This window comes from Ahaetulla prasina, chromosome 1, assembly GCF_028640845.1.
Source record: "Ahaetulla prasina isolate Xishuangbanna chromosome 1, ASM2864084v1, whole genome shotgun sequence".
Classification (NCBI taxonomy): domain Eukaryota; kingdom Metazoa; phylum Chordata; class Lepidosauria; order Squamata; family Colubridae; genus Ahaetulla; species Ahaetulla prasina.
In genome coordinates, this window is record NC_080539.1 from 318,331,428 (window position 1) to 318,350,770 (window position 19,343).

At 37.9% G+C, this 19,343-nt stretch overlaps 1 protein-coding gene across 4 annotated transcripts in view; it reads right to left on the bottom strand.

Moving 5' to 3' along the window:
• The window catches only part of SLC25A21 (solute carrier family 25 member 21), a 307,091-nt gene that overhangs the window by 62,169 nt on the left and 225,579 nt on the right, over positions 1-19,343 (bottom strand). For all 4 annotated transcript variants that reach the window (XM_058162293.1, XM_058162292.1, XM_058162290.1 and 1 more), the window contains one exon: positions 17,881-17,964. In XM_058162293.1, coding sequence (XP_058018276.1) covers positions 17,881-17,964 — 84 coding nt within the window. The remainder of the gene's footprint in view (positions 1-17,880; positions 17,965-19,343) is intronic.

Here is a 19,343-nt window from a genome sequence, read left to right on the forward strand (position 1 = left end):
GAAAATACAAATGCATTGTTTGTTTTAAAAACAATATCACCACCACAGTTGACGTGGATTCTAGTCTACAATGTTTTCTTTGAATGAAGTGTGGAAAAACATAGATATTTTACTAGATTGTATATATGTGCATTTCTGCCAAACTACTTAACACTTTGCCAGTGACTTCATTGTTAGGTGTCACAGTTACCAATTCCTTGAAATGTAACTGCACGGCTCTGAGAATTATACTTTGAGCTGCAAAGCACAAAATTTAGAATGTTTTGGCTTCAGTTTGAAATCTTCTATTCATCCATAACCCCAAGAGACAGAAACATATTTTCCCTTTAAACAAAAATGCTGTAAAGTCTGCAAAAAATGCAGTTCCCAAGGTTTATAGAAAAATACATCTACAGTAGTAATAGAACTATCATTCTGTTCAGGTGCATTTATTCAGTTGATTGTTATGATCATTCATTCATTCTGAAATTCCTGAAAGCTGAGCCATTTTCTCTTTACTTTCCATTCAAATTCTGTGTGAACTGAAAAGTACTTATAGAAGAAAATATTTGCCACTCAGGAATGAACTGTGGTGTCTTTGATGCTCTCTGAATTTGTTTATTTTCTTGCAGATGCTTCATTACCAAACTAGGTAACTTCATCTAAGCTAGTGACTTGATAAAATGGCAAAGGATTAATCAATATTTCCCTTTTTGGCTTATGTGGTAAGACATGGGTAAGCCTATGAATCTAATTCCATCAATCACAAATGATTATGTTGGTTGATACCTCTATTAGTATTATTAGAATACATTAGCATTAGATAGTACCATTAAAATAATCTCTATTTTATATATAATAAAATAATTTATATATATATATATATATAAATAAATGACTTTCCCCTTCATCACAAGTATATTCCCATATCTCATCTTTTATCTATAAACAAATCCTTAAAACCTCCTCATTCTGCTAATCCTGATTGACAAATGTCTATTGTGGGTTACCAGAGACAACAACATATCTATTTTAACTGATTAAAGAAACCAACTTTATATCCTGTCATACCTTAAAATCAAATATTGTGTCAGCCAGCCTGACAAAGCTCAAAGAAGCACTAAAAGCTGATGAATGGCTTACTCCTGACAAAAATGACTGCACCTTGCATGATGGACTGGCTTGGGTCGGGGCCAAATTTTATGTGCCCTCAAGCTTGAGAGACACCATATTAAAGTGCGCCCATGACTCTAAGTCAGCAGGACATTTTGCATTTGAAAAAACCCTGCACTTGGTTAAGAGGCAGTTTTGGTGGCCTTCCTTGAAAAAAGACATTGAAAGCTATGTGACCAGCTGTCCAGTTTGTGGTCCGGCAAAGAGACCTCCAGTGAAACCCACAGGGCTTTTATAGGCTGTGGCTAACCCCCAGGCATCGTGGAAAGAAATATCTATGGACTTTATTGTGGAATTGCCTGAAAGTGGGCAGAACACTGTTATTTGGGTTGTTACGGATCTTTTTTCAAAACTGGTGCACTTTGTTCCCTGCCCCAAAATTCCCTCCACAAAGATGTTAGCTAAACTCTTTGTACAACACGTGTATAGGCTGCATGGTGCACCTGAACACATTATTTCTGATAGAGGAATGCAATTTACATCTCAGTTTTGGCGGGAATTCTTGAAGCTGTTGGGGCTTAAGCTCCTCCTAATGCAGTCCTGGAACAGCACCTCAGATGCTATATTAATTACCAACAGGACAATTGGGTTGACCGTTTGCCTTTTGCAGAGGTAGCATATAACAATTCTGTGCATAGTAGCACAGGGTTCACCCCATTTAAAGTGGCCCCCAGGCAGGACTTTGTAGTTATTCCAGAGCTGCCTCAAGAGAAACCATATGTACCCTCCTTAGCGGAGTGGATAACCCAACTGTAGAACACTTGGCCAGTTCCCCGTAAGACAGTGTAGCTTTGAGCTGCAGAGCACAAGTATGGCACTGGAGGAGGCACATTAGGCACATAAGAAACAAACTGACAAAAAGTGTGTGAAGCCAACAGATTTTCAAGTAGGTGACAGAGTTTACCTCTCCATGAAGTACTTACAGTCCACCCAACCATCTAAGAAACTTGGTCCCAAATACGTGGGCCTATTCCCAAGTAACCCAGTCATTGTGCACCTGGAATTGCTCAAGAACCTAAAGCGTATTCACCCTGTATTTCATTGCAGTTTGTTGAAACCTGAAACTGTATCACCCCTTCAACCTACACCTGACACTCATCCTGTACACACTCAGATTGAAGGGGAGCAACATTTTGAAATTAAAAAAATTCTAGATTCCAGAAAACATGGGGGGGCGTGTCCAATAACTCATTTCTTGGAACATTTTCCCCTGCGTAGTCCAAATGGGTGGATGATAAACATGTCTGGGCACCTAAACTCCTCCAGACTTTCCATAGAAAATACCTCAACAAACCCTGATGGGATTGCCAGTTTTGGTGTGATGTATGTTGTAACTGTATAAATTTGTGTGGCTAATGTTTTTGTTACGGCAGGCCAAATGTCAGCTAGCCTGATGCTTGCTGCCATAAAATAGGTGGGAGAGAACTGTGGAGAATTTTACATTGCAACTTTGCAACTGCAGTTACTTTCAAGGCCATGTTAGTTGGCTCTGGTAAGCAGTGGCCTCCAATTGCCTAGCTACAAGGGGCTGGGCTGTATACCATATCTCAAAGTGCTGCTTCCCGCTCTGTCTCAGAGCTTGCTTGAAATTTTTTGCATTCACTTTGTTCCTAGTAAAAGTACTTTTCTCTAAATCTATGGAGCCAAGGATTTCTCTTTCCTAGGAATAGAACAGAGGCAGCCCTAGCTCAGGGGTCTCCAACCTTGGTCCCTTTAAGACTTGTGGCTGAGGAACTCTGAGAGTTGAAGTCCACAAGTCTTAAAAGGACCGAGGTTGGAGACCCCTGGTCTAGTTTGTGGGGTTTCTTGTTTTGGGTGGTGGTTTAGGGACTCATCTCACAACAGTAATCATTGAAACTTTTGAGTATTGTGATCTTATAAATCATCTGCTTCTTTCTTTCCCTTGTCCACTGGCAGATTTGCAGTCTAAATTTACATTATTTCCTGTTTCCAATAATAGCTTCAATTCAACTCTTTCAAATATATGATCACTATAGATCATATGATTTGTCATATGTTTCTATGATTTGTCATATGTTTCTATGGTGATACTTGTTGGTGGTGCTTTACCCTCTGGGCAGTTTACAATATACAAGCATTATTTGCAGATTGCCCCCAACAATCTGAGTCATTATTGTACCAACAGTATTATAGTACTGCATTCTAAGCACTGAGCCACCAGGGCTCCTTAGGTTAGCTCTTTCCCTGTCACCTTCTGCTGAGAAGCCAAAATATCCCAATTACAACATGTTTAATTGTCCTTTGAATATTGTTGTTAAAATATTGTTTAATATTTGCTCTTGCAATGGTAGAGGTGTAATATAAAACACCCTAACGAATAACTAAATATTTTATGTCGAAATAATTCTATTGCTTGGGAGCTCTGACCCTTGCTCTTTTGGGGAATTGTGCTCTGTCCCATTAGGCCTTTTTAGTTTCAGATGGTTAATAATAAAGTGTTTCTTGGCATGGCGGGGTTGGAAGGCAGTGTGACAGCTTTGGCGGAAAGATATCTTTTAATCAGTAACAACAGCAGCGGTACCAATACTAATACTGCATGAAATGAAAATGCTACATTTGCCAATTCCTTGGGAAAATATTACATTATGTTGCATTCCTCTCAGAACTATAGCCAATCCTTTCTTCATTCTTTTCTGCCAGGAGCAGCCAAATTTAGCATCAAAGGCCTGAAAAAGAGCAGGTAAGTCATGGTTTGCCTGCTCCTCTGTAACAGAAGGCAAAATTTTTTAGAAGTGATTGGGACCCTCAAGGAGAGAAACTCATTATGATTTAAACTAGCCTTTCTCAACTCTGTGAGCTTCTTAGACTCCAATTAAGTTACCAACTTCATCAGCAAAGTGGGAGTCACAACATTCTAAAAGACCAGCTTAGATGATTGATCTACAGTGAACTTTTAAGGAAAAGTTTATGTTTAAGTTTGTTATCCCTACACTTTTTGCTTGCTTCTGCTAGTTTTTGAAAAACCCTTCTTCAGTTTTGTAAGTTGAGAGCTGGTGCTAGGAAATTGAGAAATACACACTTTTATATATTAAAAAAATAAATACAAGCCCATCTTCCGATTGCTGCAATTTAACTCACGAAAGAAACATCTGGGAGAATAGGTAACTTTAAAAACCAAGAAAATACCAAACTAATACTGGCAGGGTAATGTGTGTACATTGTAACCCAAGAGTTTATTCACAGCAGGCAAGAGGTACCTAAAAAAAAAAATGATGGTGAGGTATACGTGGACTGAGATGGGGAACCAAATTAGTAACATATGTACACAACCTCCCGGACATATCACTGTTTAATCTAGCCAAAGAAAACAAATAAAAGCACTTTGTGTCCGAAAGCTGGACATTTCTTCCAATTCACCCAATATCTGCAGGTAGAATCTTACCTAAGGTGAATCTAGACCTAAGGGCAACCAGTAGATGATACCAAACAGATTTCATTGTCACTTGGCTTCCATCTAGTGGTCATCCAGATTCCTGAAATCAAAAGACTCCTGGCCTTTGCAGCTGTTTTAATCACAGCTCCTGTGAATGTTCACAGCAATGATGTGGAATATATTATCCTCATGCTCCCCAATGGCATCTCTGGCTACCTGCTTGTTGAAAACATGTACCAACTTTGCTGGCCGTAACTTTTCTTTGAAAATAGCTCTCTTGCAAAGCTCCATTCACTTCATGCTTTCTGCTGATAAGAACAATTATATTTCGAAACATCTGTTGGGCATCCAGATTTTAGGGAGGCAAGGGAAAATTTTCTGATTCTTTCGTTCTACTGAAAAATATTTATTTTCAGTTGCACACATATTTTGGAAGTTACAGCATTTCTATTTTTAGCTGGCACACTTATCTTGGAAGTTACAGTATTTTATACATTCTAGATTTTTCTTTGTGGGAAGTACTATTCATTCCATGATCTCAACTTAACTTTAATTGCTTCTTTGTGTGTGTGGGGGGTATGCCTCAATAGATCAAAACAACCAGAATATACACCATGTAAAAAACAGACGAATCGCCCTTCCGGGGGAGATGGTGGCGAAAGGCCTATAAACTCCATACATCTATAATTCCATCTTTCTCTTCTGCAAGCTTATGGAAAGGTGAACTGTATATGCCACTTTGACAGAGACTCTACTTATCTTTCAATTTTATTTATTTATTTATTTTATTAGATTTTTATACCGCCCTTCTCCCGAAGGACTCAGGGCGGTATACAGCCAGATAATAAAAACCCACAATATACACATTAAAACAGAAACTTAAAATCAAACATATTACAAAGATAGCCGAAATTTAAAAAATTTAAAACCCTAAAATTCATAAATAACCCCAATTAAAATTTAATAAAACTTTTAAGCCAGTCCCGCTTGAATAAATAAATGCGTTTTCAGCTCATCGCAAAAAGTCCAAAGATCAGGCACTTGACGTAAGCCAGGGGGAAGTTCGTTCCAAAGCGTAGGAGCTCCAACAGAGAAGGCCCTACCCCTGGAGGCCGCCAGCCGACATTGTTTGGCGGACGGCACCCTGAAAAGACCCTCTCTGTGTGAGCGTACGGGACGGTGGGAGGCATAAGGTAACGGCAGGCGGTCCCGTAAGTACCCGGGCCCTAAGCCATGGAGCGCTTACAAATTTTTGGCTTACAAAGTGGGCAACATGTGGACCAAAAGTTACATTGGCCCCCAGAAATTGAACTGACAAATTTTGGTAATAAACTGCTAAAAAAACAATGTGCATTTTCTCATTTTTAGCACACACACAAAAAAAATCCAGCCAGGAAAGGTTATATGTGTTTTATTTAACTCAACGGAAAGGAAAATTAAATTCACATATCAAAAAATAAATAACAACGAAACCAGAAAAATCCAGCTCTAACTGATGATATTACCAGGCTATTACTGATTTGATCTCAGCTGCCCAATAAATGTGTATATACATGTGCATGTATATTGTGTGTATATACATGTGCATGTATATTGCATATATGTGATAGTCAATTCTATAGCCTTATCCCTGGTGACTCAAATGGTGCTGTCGCTACCCTCTTGCAATGCCTGCAGGCTATGGGGGCCTGGGTGGGAGGACAACAGACTTCAGCTGAATCCTGGCAAGACAGAATGGCTTTGGGTGCAAATCTAAATAATAAATCTAAAATCTAAAATCTAAATAATAAATGGACCTCTGAGATCTGGGATTCCAACATCTTTAGTTCTCAACGGGATGGCACTACCTCAGACAGACCAGTGTGCAACTTGGGGGGTCTTCTAGATTTGCGAATTGCACCTAGAGTGGGTCGCATTTGCAGCTTTGAGAGCCTTTGCACAATTCTGTTGTGCATCAGTTGTGCCCTTTCCTAGATCAGGAGTCCCTGTGCCAATCACTCAAGCCCTGGTCATCTCATGCTTGACTATTGCAATGCACTCTACTTGGAACTTTGAAGAGCATTTGAAATTGCAGCTGGTGGGGAGTGCAGCAGCATGGTCAATCTTTGGGGCCCTAAGAGCGGCCCACGTTACATCGCTGTTCCGTGAGCTGCTTCGGCTGCCAGTTTGGTTCCAATTCAAAGTGTCGGCTATCACCTTTAAAGCCCTTTGTGGCATGGGTCCAGGTTATCTGTGGAAATGTCTCACTCTAAAAGGATTATCCTGTCCACAGCCATGCCAGCAGAAGAGGCATGCTACAGCTCTTGTTGGTCAAGGAAATTTTGAATGGCAGGTAACAATAGCAGATCCCACCCCTCATTCTACTTCTTCCCTCCCCATCTTTTAGTCATAATTTGTAATTTTTATTTTTATTGCAGTTGGATATATGTGTCTGTAGAGTTTGATTGGTTTTACTGTCATAATCTGCCCAGAGATGCCTTGTGGTGAGATGGACAGCAAACAGATTTAATAAACAAACAAATAAATGATCAACTGTCAAAAGTCTACCTGTCCTTGTAAATCTTACCCCAATAATTTATTTGCTACTATGATAAACTAGCATACTGGATTATAGAATAGAGTAGAGTAGAGTAGAGTAGAGTAGAGTAGAGTATAGAATAGAATAGAATAGAATAGAATAGAATAGAATAGAATAGAATAGAATAGAATTTTTATTGGCCAAGTGTGACTGGACACACAAGGAATTTGTCTTGGTGCATATGCTCTCAGTGTACATAAAAAGGCAAGATACATTCATCAAGAATTCTAAGGTACAACACTTAATGAAGTCAAATGGCTCCAAAAGAATCATTTTGGGATCATTTAATGGGCCTAGATGTTCTTGTTTATTTTTCGTAGCTACATTTCTTCACATTTTTGGGGAGGAAAACTGTTTTTGAACATCTTCCTTCTCCACTCCTCCAAAAGTATACATTAGAAAAGGTTTGTTTGTCAACATGGAAAGAGGGCCCTTCATTGGTATAACACCAATGAACAACATGGAAAGTAAAATAAGAGCATTTCCTGAATCCTTTATTTTCCCAATTCTTCAGGCATCTAGTTTTATTGTACACTGCCTGGAGTCCCTCTTTGAGGGAGATGGGTATATCAGAAATATGAAAAATAAATAAATAAAATCTTATCTCCTATTTTTCTTTTGAAAAGTATTGTATAAATTTACCATTTTACTTATCTTATGGATTGTATTTTCTTTAGATCTCTAGTTTCTTGCAAATGATTTTTTTCTCCCATTTTAAAATCTCAGCAATAAATTTTGGAAGATCTGCTAGGCTAATAAGATAGGGTTACTTGCCAGTCAGAGACATTCAAGATTAAATAAGAAACTGAAATCTGATTTCTCAAGTCTGATATCCCTAACCTGTTTCTCTCACACTGGTGAAGCTTAAAAGTGTTGGACTTCGATTCCTGGAATTGTCTGCCACTATGGTCAATAGTTCAATACAAAAGCCTTAATTATTCCCTTCCACTGCAATAAAATAAAATAAAATGACTAAACCTGAAAATTTGCTTGGAGGATGAACTGGGAATTTTGTTGGAGACATTATTAAGAATGAGCCTAGAACTTAGCATGGGCATTCACAGAGTAGGAGCAAGAGAAGACAATAACAATGCATTCTAGGCTCCTAGGTAACCATGGCATTTATAGGAAGACATCATCATGAACTTGTTGTCATTTTGATGTCTTTCTTGTTTGTTATGGATGCCATACAACATTCTACTTCAAACCTGCATGACCAGATTTTTCAAGATACTTCTCCAAAAGCTGAAGGATTTGCTGGGTTGAATGCCACAGGCTCACTGCTCTGAAAGCGGCTGATTGGTCTTTACTTTTAAAATCATGGTAATATTACTGCAAATGGAAAAACAAACAAACCTGTGGGCAAAACTATAGTAAAACGGTTAGCATTTGCTACTTGAAACCATGTTTATGAACATAATAGGTAAAACATGCATGAATTTGGCTTTCCACAGTTTTAACCATTCTTTACTCTTTCTAAATGATTATCAGAAAAATACATCAAAATGATCTCAACAATTATTTATAGCATCTGACTATGCTAAAAAGATTTTCTTTGTTCAATACTTTGACTAATTCCCAGTTTAAGCTTTGACTATAATAAATATCAGATTCTGTTTATGTTTGCTATAAACTTGTCAGTCCTCAATAAACAGATGTACCCCACTGGTTGGTTTTGCTGTCGAAGAACTGCCAAAGTGCACACCAGCTCTTAAATTAAATGCTATCGAATCTAGAGAAGTTCAGCTATAAAAGTCCTATTTGAAGGAACTCATCCCACACTTAGCTTTGCTACTGAGGATGGATATTATGTCATCCGCATTCTACCGAAAAGTTCTAAAGAAATTTTATAAACCGTCTGCCTCACTTTAACAGAAAGCTAATGTGACCTTTAATACGCTGTTAGACACAGCCTGACTCTAGTAAGTCTCAATTAAATTTTATGTTTTGTGGCTCCCATTTTCTTGTAATACATGGACAAAGTTCAAGGGACGACTCCTACTTTGAAGATTTAAATTCCCTATTGAGAGAATTTATTTCTACTTAGAGAACTCTTTGGAAGTTATGTTTTTTAACTGGCCAGCACAAGTTGAGGAGAAAAGGACTTTGCAAACTCATGTAAGATTCTTGCATTTTCTGAACTTTCCCCTCCTTTTTTTCCAAAGGATTTTAGACATTTCGTATAATTATGGTGCTAATGTCCCCATTTTCTATGACAGATATTTCAGTCTGCTACATCTATCCAGGGTAGATGCATTAGTGGAAACATTGGGAATTGTAGTGCAAAATGCCTAGAGAACATTAGTTGCAAGCCTAACTACTCCCCCCCCCAACTCACGCTTTTTAACTTGTTTACATCCCATTTTCAGGGTTTCCAGAAGTCTTTGAATTCCTTTGATTTACCCAAGCCATTTGGGGATTCAGAAGCCACAATATGGTACTGAATGTTGAGGTATTTGTATACCAAATCTGACTTGGTTAAGGGATGTCAAAAGAACTATCTGGTAGTTTTTTTGAAATGTTAATTTTCTGAAAGTTAAAATAGGGAAAAATACATATGTGTGCTAGACCTGTGAATAGTGCATTAAGAATTCCACTGGAGCAAAAGATATTATTCTACTCTTCCTCCCATGTTTTTTCTTACATAGCCAGAACAACAAACTAGGTACTATTAGATACATGAGAGTGATGTTCCTTGGGATACAGCAATGGCTTAGAAGGGCTTTTGCCCAGCTCATTCCTTCCATTCTCAAAAACACCATTGCCAGCTCTTGCATTTCTGCATTACCAAACTTCATTCTCTTTAGTTCTATAATACCAACCTGATATTTCTCATATTTAGCTTGTCCCTTTGCTATAGCTTAATATTCTTCTAGTGTAAGTTCTATTTAACAGACTTAGGGTTTGTATTGCCTTGGCCTCTGCTACCTGGTCTCACCTTAAATGCCAATGCAGTGTGTAGTTAAAAATTATGGATTAGGAATTAGGGAGGGTCATGTTCTAATTCATTCTCAGCCATGCTCATTCATCTGTCTTAGTCATTTTGTTTCACTGCAGGATTCTCACAGTATTGTTGTGAGGAAAAATAGGGCAAATACCATGTACATCGTTTGAACAATTTGAGCAATTATTTGAACAATGATCAAATAATTACTGCAAATACATAACTTGTGGCCCCACATAGATTATCTGATTTAGAAGAAATTGACTTTTTTTGTGTGTTGCAAAGATATAAATTTGGCTAAAAAGGCAGCAAACTTTTAGCACTTTTGATTTCTTTGGTAGCTAATATAATTATTTAAAATTTAAAAGTATGATTTAAAAGTGAACCAATACTATAAAACAAATGATATGTAGAAGGATAAATACTTCAAATGTTATAGGTAATATAAATACCAAGGAACAAAAAGCGTTACGTATTTAAAAACCAGCCATTCCTATTTGGATGCCCAATGTGTGTCTCCAAGGGCTGCCCGGGGGCACAGTGATGATGGAAAGAAGAATTCAGTAGAGCCTCTAACTATTGGTTTGGCAATGCCTGAAGTAAAGAGGAGCCACAAACAGGCTATTCAACATACTGTATTATGTTCCAGACCAATATTTACTCAGTGCTGGAAATCACTATCTATTGCTGGATTATTTTTCAACTAATGCTCATCCTTTTTGGTTAGCTTTGACTCTATGATATCCATTAATTAGAACCCATTTAAAGGATTTCAGAGCTATTTTAATGGTTCTATTTGTGCACGTCCCATCCCAATGGTAAATGTTTGTGCAATTGAAATGCTTTTATTTTAACAACGACATCATCTCAGTGTTTCTTTTTCTTCTCTGAAGACAGGTGCCTGCCTACTTGTTGCAATGGGGCATGCCACATCTGTGACCTTTTGTGCTGGACTGTATGGCTAAAAGCGGGTTAGCTGTGAAGGAAAATCACCTCGCATTATCGAAATCCTGTGGAGCATGGTCAAGATAGTGGCATGTGTTTGCATTTGTCTGGATTTCTTGCCTTAATTGTGTCTTTCTATGAAACAAAAATGTTGGTGTTTCTCTTAAATGGCAAAGGGTTGCTTATTACTTTACATTTTGTAGTCGGATAAAGTTAGCCAAATATAATATTGGGTACATAATAAGTCAGCTTTGAAGTGCACATCTGTGTAGAAATGGCCACTTTTTTCCTTCGAAATATGCATAGCTCTCATGTGGGAAAGGTCTGGATGTATTTTTAATACTGTTTTTGTACCTGTCTGACATAACAAAGGCAAGATCACACGACTGTTTCATTTTTTTCCAATGCATTCTGGCATGCCAAATTATCACGGGAGGAAAAAATGCTTTTATTTTATTTTTGAAAAAGGAAAAAAAAATAAGCTGCTTTTGAACATACTTCAATGGCTCTGAAGACCAGTAGGTAAGCCAAGGGACATTCTCGAGTCCCAAAAGGTTTTTTCTGACCAATCTCTTCTTAATCTATCAGTCTAAAGCAGAAATGAATGTTATCACAGATTCTGCTATATGTTCCTAACCCATGATTCTGTGCGCTCCTTAGCATATACTACAATTTCAACTCAACAAAATTAAATAAAACAGAGCACTTCTTTCTACCTGCCCCTAATGTTGAAATCCTGTAACAAGCTATTTTCAGATAAAGTAACCCAATATGAAACCCAATATTCACCACGTTTAAATTATTGATTGTTGCTTGTCATTGAACAAGATATTTATATTTTTTTCTTTTTTCTTTTTTTTGTAAAACTTTTTCAATTAAAAAAAAAGATATTTATATTTCTTAAATGTCTCCAATAAACTAGCTAAACAGGCTTCCAAAAGTAATTAATTCCATAGAAAAGATCCTGTTACCACAGCCACTTTTTCAAATCCGGCAAGTTTTTACAATAGCAGGAATACAGAAAAATAACTATCTTGTACTATAAATCCAGACACAAAAAGCTGCAGTCCTTGAATTGCTCAGCATTTTATTTCTTATTTTTTTAAAAAAGGGAAATACTTTTCTTTTCTGTAGAGAAAATAACCCGGTGTTCTTTCTCTCATTAAACTGAAGATGAAGATCTGAAAAAGAAAACAAAATTCTTCATGCTTTTTTCCTGTCAACATTATGGCCCCGCCAGTCATTGATCGTGAGATTTCATACAGACTAACACCAGCACAAAAGTTTTCATTTATTATTTGGCAGTGGCTAAGCCCACGGAAGGACTTGCAGCGAGACTCATTAGAAAGGCCCATGTCTGCTTGTGTTAAAAAATGTAAGTGTTGCAGTCACTAATCTTTGGTGATGACAGAACAAAGTCTAGAAGCAGATGCTATTCAAAAGGCTATTGTCCTCTTCTTCCATACCAAGATTTAGTAAGTTGTTTTTATATTGTTTTAAGAACTACCTGCTATTGCCAGTATGAAAAAGACCATGCCTGCCTGAAGTCATTTTTTTTCAGACTAGCAGATCACAGCAGCAGAAAGAATAATATTTGATGTCTTGAATAAATGCATGCATGCAAGCAATTGAGACAGGTTATTGAAACAGATTGAGGACTGAAAGGCAGTATCAGACCTGCTAAATGTCTGATTTAGGGCTCTAGCAAAATGGAAAGATAATTCAGAAGTTTAGAACATCATGGTTGGTTCAAAAATGGAAGTAGAAGCATCTGTTCTCCATCCATGTTTATTTGTTTTCTCCAAGGGTTCATGAGACACCAGAGAGAGGAAGATTCATATTGACATTTTGGTCACCAGCCTTGAAGGAGATAGTAAAATGCCATTAGTGAAATGGCCCAGAACAGTATACTGCCCAGCAACAAATATCATTTTGGGGATAAGATTGAGAGGATGGATATCTATGCACTTTCAGATGGTATTGGAGGATAAAAATTATCTTTACTTTTTCAGTCTGAGTTAAGACTTGATTTTAAACAGAATCAATTCTGGATGCTTTATGGATCATCTCCTCTGAGGAGAAGACAAAAGAGTAATATTTTGCTTCCCGTACTTGCTTTGATAGGAATGTTCTCCTATTGTATGTATGATGTAGCATTCTCATATGTTCTGTACTTGAGTTTATGGTTATTCCTACAGGTGAAAGAGTTCCACCAGGGTGGGTAGTTACACTGCCCCTACTTATTCTTGATTAAGGAAAATGCATCTAAGACCCTAGTTGGAAAAAAACATGAAATCCCCATTCCAAGGACTAGATTGCTAACATTCCATGATTGATCAAAGTATGAACAAACGGAACAAATGGACAGTGAAATAGAGGGTACAAACAGGCAAACACAATAAAGTTATTGAGCCAGTAGAAAATTATCTCAGCATAAAATTTGAAAAATCCTGTTTTGCTTCAATAGTAAGGCCAGAAAATAGTGTTGTCCTTAAATATTTTAGATTATAAGGAAAGGAATGGTTTTATTCCCCTAATAGTCCTTACATGTGGGGGGGACAGGATTACCAATCACTTTCCTTAACATTGGGTGGCTTTGGGCAAGTGTAGGCAGGTGCTTGACATGGCATATTTAGTTAAGGTTTAAAGCCCACAATAACAAATAATGGGATATATTCTCTGCTTCTGACCTTCAATTAAACTATTTCTGAATAAAGTCAAGGAAGGAAGGAAGGAAGGAAGGAAGGAAGGAAGGAAGGAAGGAAGGAAGGAAGGAAGGAAGGAAGGAAGGAGGGAGGGAGGGAGGGAGGGAGGGAGGGAGGAAGGAAGGAGATTTTGGTTACCACCTTCAAAGCGCTCCATGGCTTAGGACCCGGGTACTTACGAGACCGCCTGCTGTTACCTTATGCCTCCCACCGACCCGTACGCTCTCACAGAGAGGGTCTCCTCAGGGTGCCGTCCGCCAAACAGTGTCGGCTGGCGGCCCCCAGGAGTAGGGCCTCCTCTGTGGGGGCATCGACGCTCTGGAACGAACTTCCCCCTGGCTTACGTCTAGTGCCTGATCTTCGGACCTTCCGTCGTGACCTAAAAACACACCTATTTATTCAAGCGGGACTGGCATAATAGTGTTAAATTTTAATTCGGGGTTTTATTAATATTTCTAACATTTTAAAACTAAATTTTTAATTATCAGCCTTTTTGTAATTTGCTAGGTTTTAAATGTTTTAATTGTATATATTTCATGTTTTATCTTTGGCTGTACACCGCCCTGAGTCCTTCGGGAGAAGGGCAGTATAAAAATTTAATAAAATAAATAAATAAAATAAATAAATAAATCCTACCCAAACTCCTATCAAAAATAACCCAGCTGTCCAGTTATAAGCCTGGAGGAGGGTATGGGTAAGTTCTTCTGAAAGAGTTGGACTTCTGTCCAAAAATAGTTGGTTTATAGCAAACAGGTACAGAGGTTGGACATAAAAAAAGAATGAACAACTGATAATGAGTGAGTTAGAAGCAGTGGTGGGATTCAAGTAATTTAACAACCGGTTCTCTGCCCTAACAATTTCTTCCAATAACCAGTTTGGCAAACTGCTCAGAAAGTTAACAACCGGTTCTCCCGAAGTGGTGCGAACTGGCTGAATCCCACCACTGGTTAGAAGTATAAGGAAATGGCAATTATGGCAATGAGCCTAATTTTGATCTCATGGTGCTCTGGAAGTAGCCTATGAAGACCCATATAGCTGGAATGAAATAGGAAAAATGGCCTCTGGATAATCAAAGTAATAAACAGTATAGTCATCTAAAATCCTTGAAAGATTGTTCTACAACTGTTTATGAAATTAACAAACTCCAGTTCTATTTCCAGGTTGAAATTAACCTTCATGGCAGCACAGATCTAACATTCTCAAACTGTTAACAATAGATCTAGTGTTGTTTCAAAAAAGCAATAAACCTATTTCTACAAGAGGCTTTGTAAGACCTGAGAAGACACTTCAGAAAGCTAGAGTAGATGTAGCCAGGTGTCTGGTCTTCCTTGTTATTCAAAGGCCATGAAGGGCATTTTCCCCAAAATAGAGGGAGGGTACCTGCCTCATATCAGCCTAAAGTCACTAACAGAAACTGAGCAGGGGTAGGCTTCAAAAATTATAGCAAGGGGTTCTCTGCCCGGTTGCTGGGTGGGTGTGGTCATGATGGGTGTGGCCTAGTTGCTCTCTTGCATCACGGCGGGGGAGGTGTTTTTGCCCTCCCCGGGCTCCGGACACTTTTCTCAAGCCTCTGGGAGGACAAACATGGCCTCTCCAGGCTCCAGAGGCCCTCTGGAGGCTGGAAACAGGCTTGTTTCCAGCCTTCCTGAATTTCCGGTAGGCCTGTTTTTTGCCCTCCCCGAGCCTCCGCACATGCCCTGCATCCAAAATGGGCCACATGGGGACTCTGGTAAGGGCAGGGTGGGGTGGGCGTGGCCAGCCAGGAATGGGAGTCGACAGCCCACCCTTGGAACTGAGCTGCTTCCATCTTAAATCATGTCAACAGCTACATTATCAGTGAAGGATGCTAGATTATGCCTAGGACCAACATTATACCTGGAGAAAGGGAAAGTTCTGGACAATGTAAAACTGCTTCATCTGTGGGCTGGGGAAGAGACAAATGTAATGTCATAAGTAGATGCATGTAAAAATGGCTATAAGAGGAGGTTAAGGGGGATGTGTTAATAAGCCCAGAAAATCCAAAAATTGGAGCAAATAGCACTTAAAAGAAATAAATAATCCCTTATGCAACTAATTCCTGGCAACTATACCTCTACCTTCCAGTTTCTACAGGCTTTGAGTATGCATTCTGAGGCTCTGTCACATTAAATCTGTTTTAATCTCCAGGTTCTTGTATTCTGCAGGCATCCAGCCAAGTTTGACTTACTGAGAAGGAAGAAACTCCTTAACTTCCTTTCCCTCTGAATTCCAATTGCCTGCCACTCATGGGACTATTTAAAAGTTTTTAGGAGACCTCAGTGAGACAGCATGCCATTCCAGCTTAAGAGCTAGTCAGTTAGCCAGCATTAAATTTTGCTGTAATTAAGTTGGTTACATTTTAATTTTTCTTAGTTTCCATTGAATATCTTAAATATGTTATAAAAAGTTTATAACATCAACACTAAATACATAATGAATTAAAATAAATGGGGAGAAGGATCCATGTGAGAGGCTTATCATAGGGTAAATAGAGGAAAATCCTGATTTCTCATTATTTGTACACCTGCCAACTATGCTATTGCTTATAACACTGCCAGTTCTGATATTAAACAATTTGGAGAATTAGCACTAGTAGCTGCAACCCTTTCATATCAGATCGGGGTATCAAACTCAAGGCCCGTGGCCACATCCAGCCCGTAGGGTGCTTAGATCTGGCCCATGGGGCTGCCCTGGAAAGAGCAAAGGACTGGCCCACAGTGCTTCTGCCAGCGAAAATAGTAGCTGCAACCCTATCAAATCAGATTAGTGGTGTCAAACTCAAGGCCTGGGGGCCACATCTGGCCCATAGGGTGCTTAGATCTGGCCCACGGGGCTACCCTGGAAACAGCGAAGGACCAGCCCACAGTGCCTCTGCCAGTGAAAATGGAGCTCGGGAGGACTGCGCCTCTTGAAATCCACACCTCTTAAAGTTCCAAGTTTGAAAAACATTGTGATACATTAGGTGAGAGTCCATCACAATCTAGATACATTATAGTCCATCTGATCTAAATCTCAATTAGTGTAATAAAGAAAGAGCTAGAATATTAGTAACAAATGCCTGTCCTGCCTAATCCTAAATACTTTCTGTAAATAAATCTCTTACTTTCTAGGTCAGGAATAGGAAATAGTTTTCCTCCAGGGATTGCAGTTTCATTTTATTTTTAAATATGTTTTGGCTTCTGAGGTCCACTACTGATGATGGAATGATATTACTAGACTGTGTGGAGCTGAGATTTTAGGCCCTTTTTTCTTGATTTTGGAAGCAGTTCATTTTTTTGTCTTACACAAAACATATATTTTATTACTCTAGAGACTAAGCACAGCTATTTTAAACTTCAATCTATGAAAAGAGGGGGGGGAGCAAGAAAGAGGGAGTCATGCTGCAAAATTTGGCAGTGTATTTTTTTGGGCAGGAGTTAGAGACTGCAAAAATGGGAGCCCACAGATTGCTCCCCTCCTGCTCTTGATAATTGGTGTCACTTTGGAACTGCATGCACTTTTCTCTTTATGATATGATAATGCTGTTTCCAGTCATGAGAAATAACATTCTAATAATCCAGAAAAGTTGTTAATTGCCTGGAAGCATCTGTTACTACTCTTGAAACAATAGGGGAACTGACCTCTAAATTAAGTATAAATTTCAAGGAATCTTTTCTTATTTTGCTTTTGTTTAAACGTGACATCAATTTACCTCATATGATGTCAGTAAAATGGCATATTGTCATGATCTTTCTCACAATTAAAATACAAAATATGGTTTCATGGCCCGACATATGCCCACTTTCTTAGTTCCTTAGCATTACTGCAAGGAGTAATTGTAATACTCCTTGTAATAAACATAAAAGTTGTCATTCAGTAATAATTAATAAAACCACACCCTTTTCACATTAATAAAGAAATACTGTAAACATTTCAGCCTCAGTCACATAAATCTTTACACATCATAAAGTTTAATATACCAGAAGCATCTCAGTTGGTTAAAAAATATTCTAATTGCAATGAACAATCCAGTATGTTTTCTTTACCTTAGAACTCCAGTTCAGAATGAAAAAAAGGTACAGATGTGAAATGAATGAAATGCAGTGCAATCATATTTTTTAAAGGAGTAAAATCATAAAATTATAATGTATAGCGGTATTCTTACCCTTCCGTCCGGAATATGGTTTTAAAACTGTCTCCAAGGCTCTTGTACCCAGAGGGATCAGATTTTCCTCTTTGAATTTGGAACCTATGAAAGTAGTGAATGAAAACTTAGAAGCTATACAAGGGTTTAAAAATATACATTTTATAAGTGTTGTAAGAGTTTTCTGAATGTTATGCTCATATTTTATCTTGTACTTCCTTCTTGAATGTTCAATTATACATGGTTTTAGGTAATTCTTAGGGATGTAAAAGAGATTGCCATGAATTTCTTTCAAGTGAAATAACATAGTCTACCAACATGGGCTCTATTACAGCATAAACAGGAACAGACCTTATAGAACCCACAAATGACTTTAGAATATTTTCTAAAGTATTTTCTAAGTAATTTCTTAAAATATTTCCTTAAAAGATCTATATTAATGGCAGTGACAAACCAACAAACCCTCATACAGGACACATCTAAAAAAATCCCTAAACAAAACACTATATATGGGGAACAATGGTATACAAATGTATATAGTCATGTAAATTATACTAAATAAATACATATTATTTTGACCAGAGCACCCAATCAGTCCATGCAGAACCTGTATCCCAGTTCAACAGGCAGTTTCCAAGATCACTTGGCAATTTGGAGAATATGCAACTTGGAGAATATGAATCAATAACAAAGCTAATAGTAAACAATAAAAGTTTAATCAAATTTTTAAGAAGAATGGCTCTCACACATACAATATATCACACAGCAAGGCAAATATAATCACTTACAGTTCAGCTTTTAATCAGGCTTAAATGTCTTCCATAGGGAAAATAATAAATAGGAATATCTTTTAAATTGGTATTCCTTTTAAATTATTTTTTGTGTTTTAATTTTAGATAAATTCATTTCGTGGATCTATTTTTTCCTATATACATAGAAATTTTTTTTCGTTCTATTCAGTCATGTCCAATTGTCAAAGACTGCCTGGAGAAGTTTTCTTGGTGAGGTTTTTCAGAGGTGGTTTGCCATTACCTCTTTTCTAGGGTTAAGACAAAGCGATTAGCCAAGGTCACCCAGCTGGCTTTGTGTCTAAGGCAGGACTAGAACTCCCAGTCTTAACTACTACACTAAAATACATATGTGTGCCTGTGTGCACATACATACACACTCTTATATAGAGCAATTATAGAGACTTTAATTCTTAGCAATTACCTCAAGGTTAAAATGGTGTGATTTCATTCTTTCCAATATTATACTCAATTTTCTATATTTTTGGTAACCTAACTGAATAAGGAAAAAAAGGCTGAATATTCAAAGTGAACAGCATTTTTAAAAAGCTATTGGTCAATATGATTTTACCAAATAAGAGACCTTAGTGTATCAGGTATGGATGAATCAAACTATGTGTTTTGGATGAATTCAATCACACTATGAGTTGAGGTAGACTCTTCCTTCAGACAAGAGTCCCAGGGTATGAAAAACAG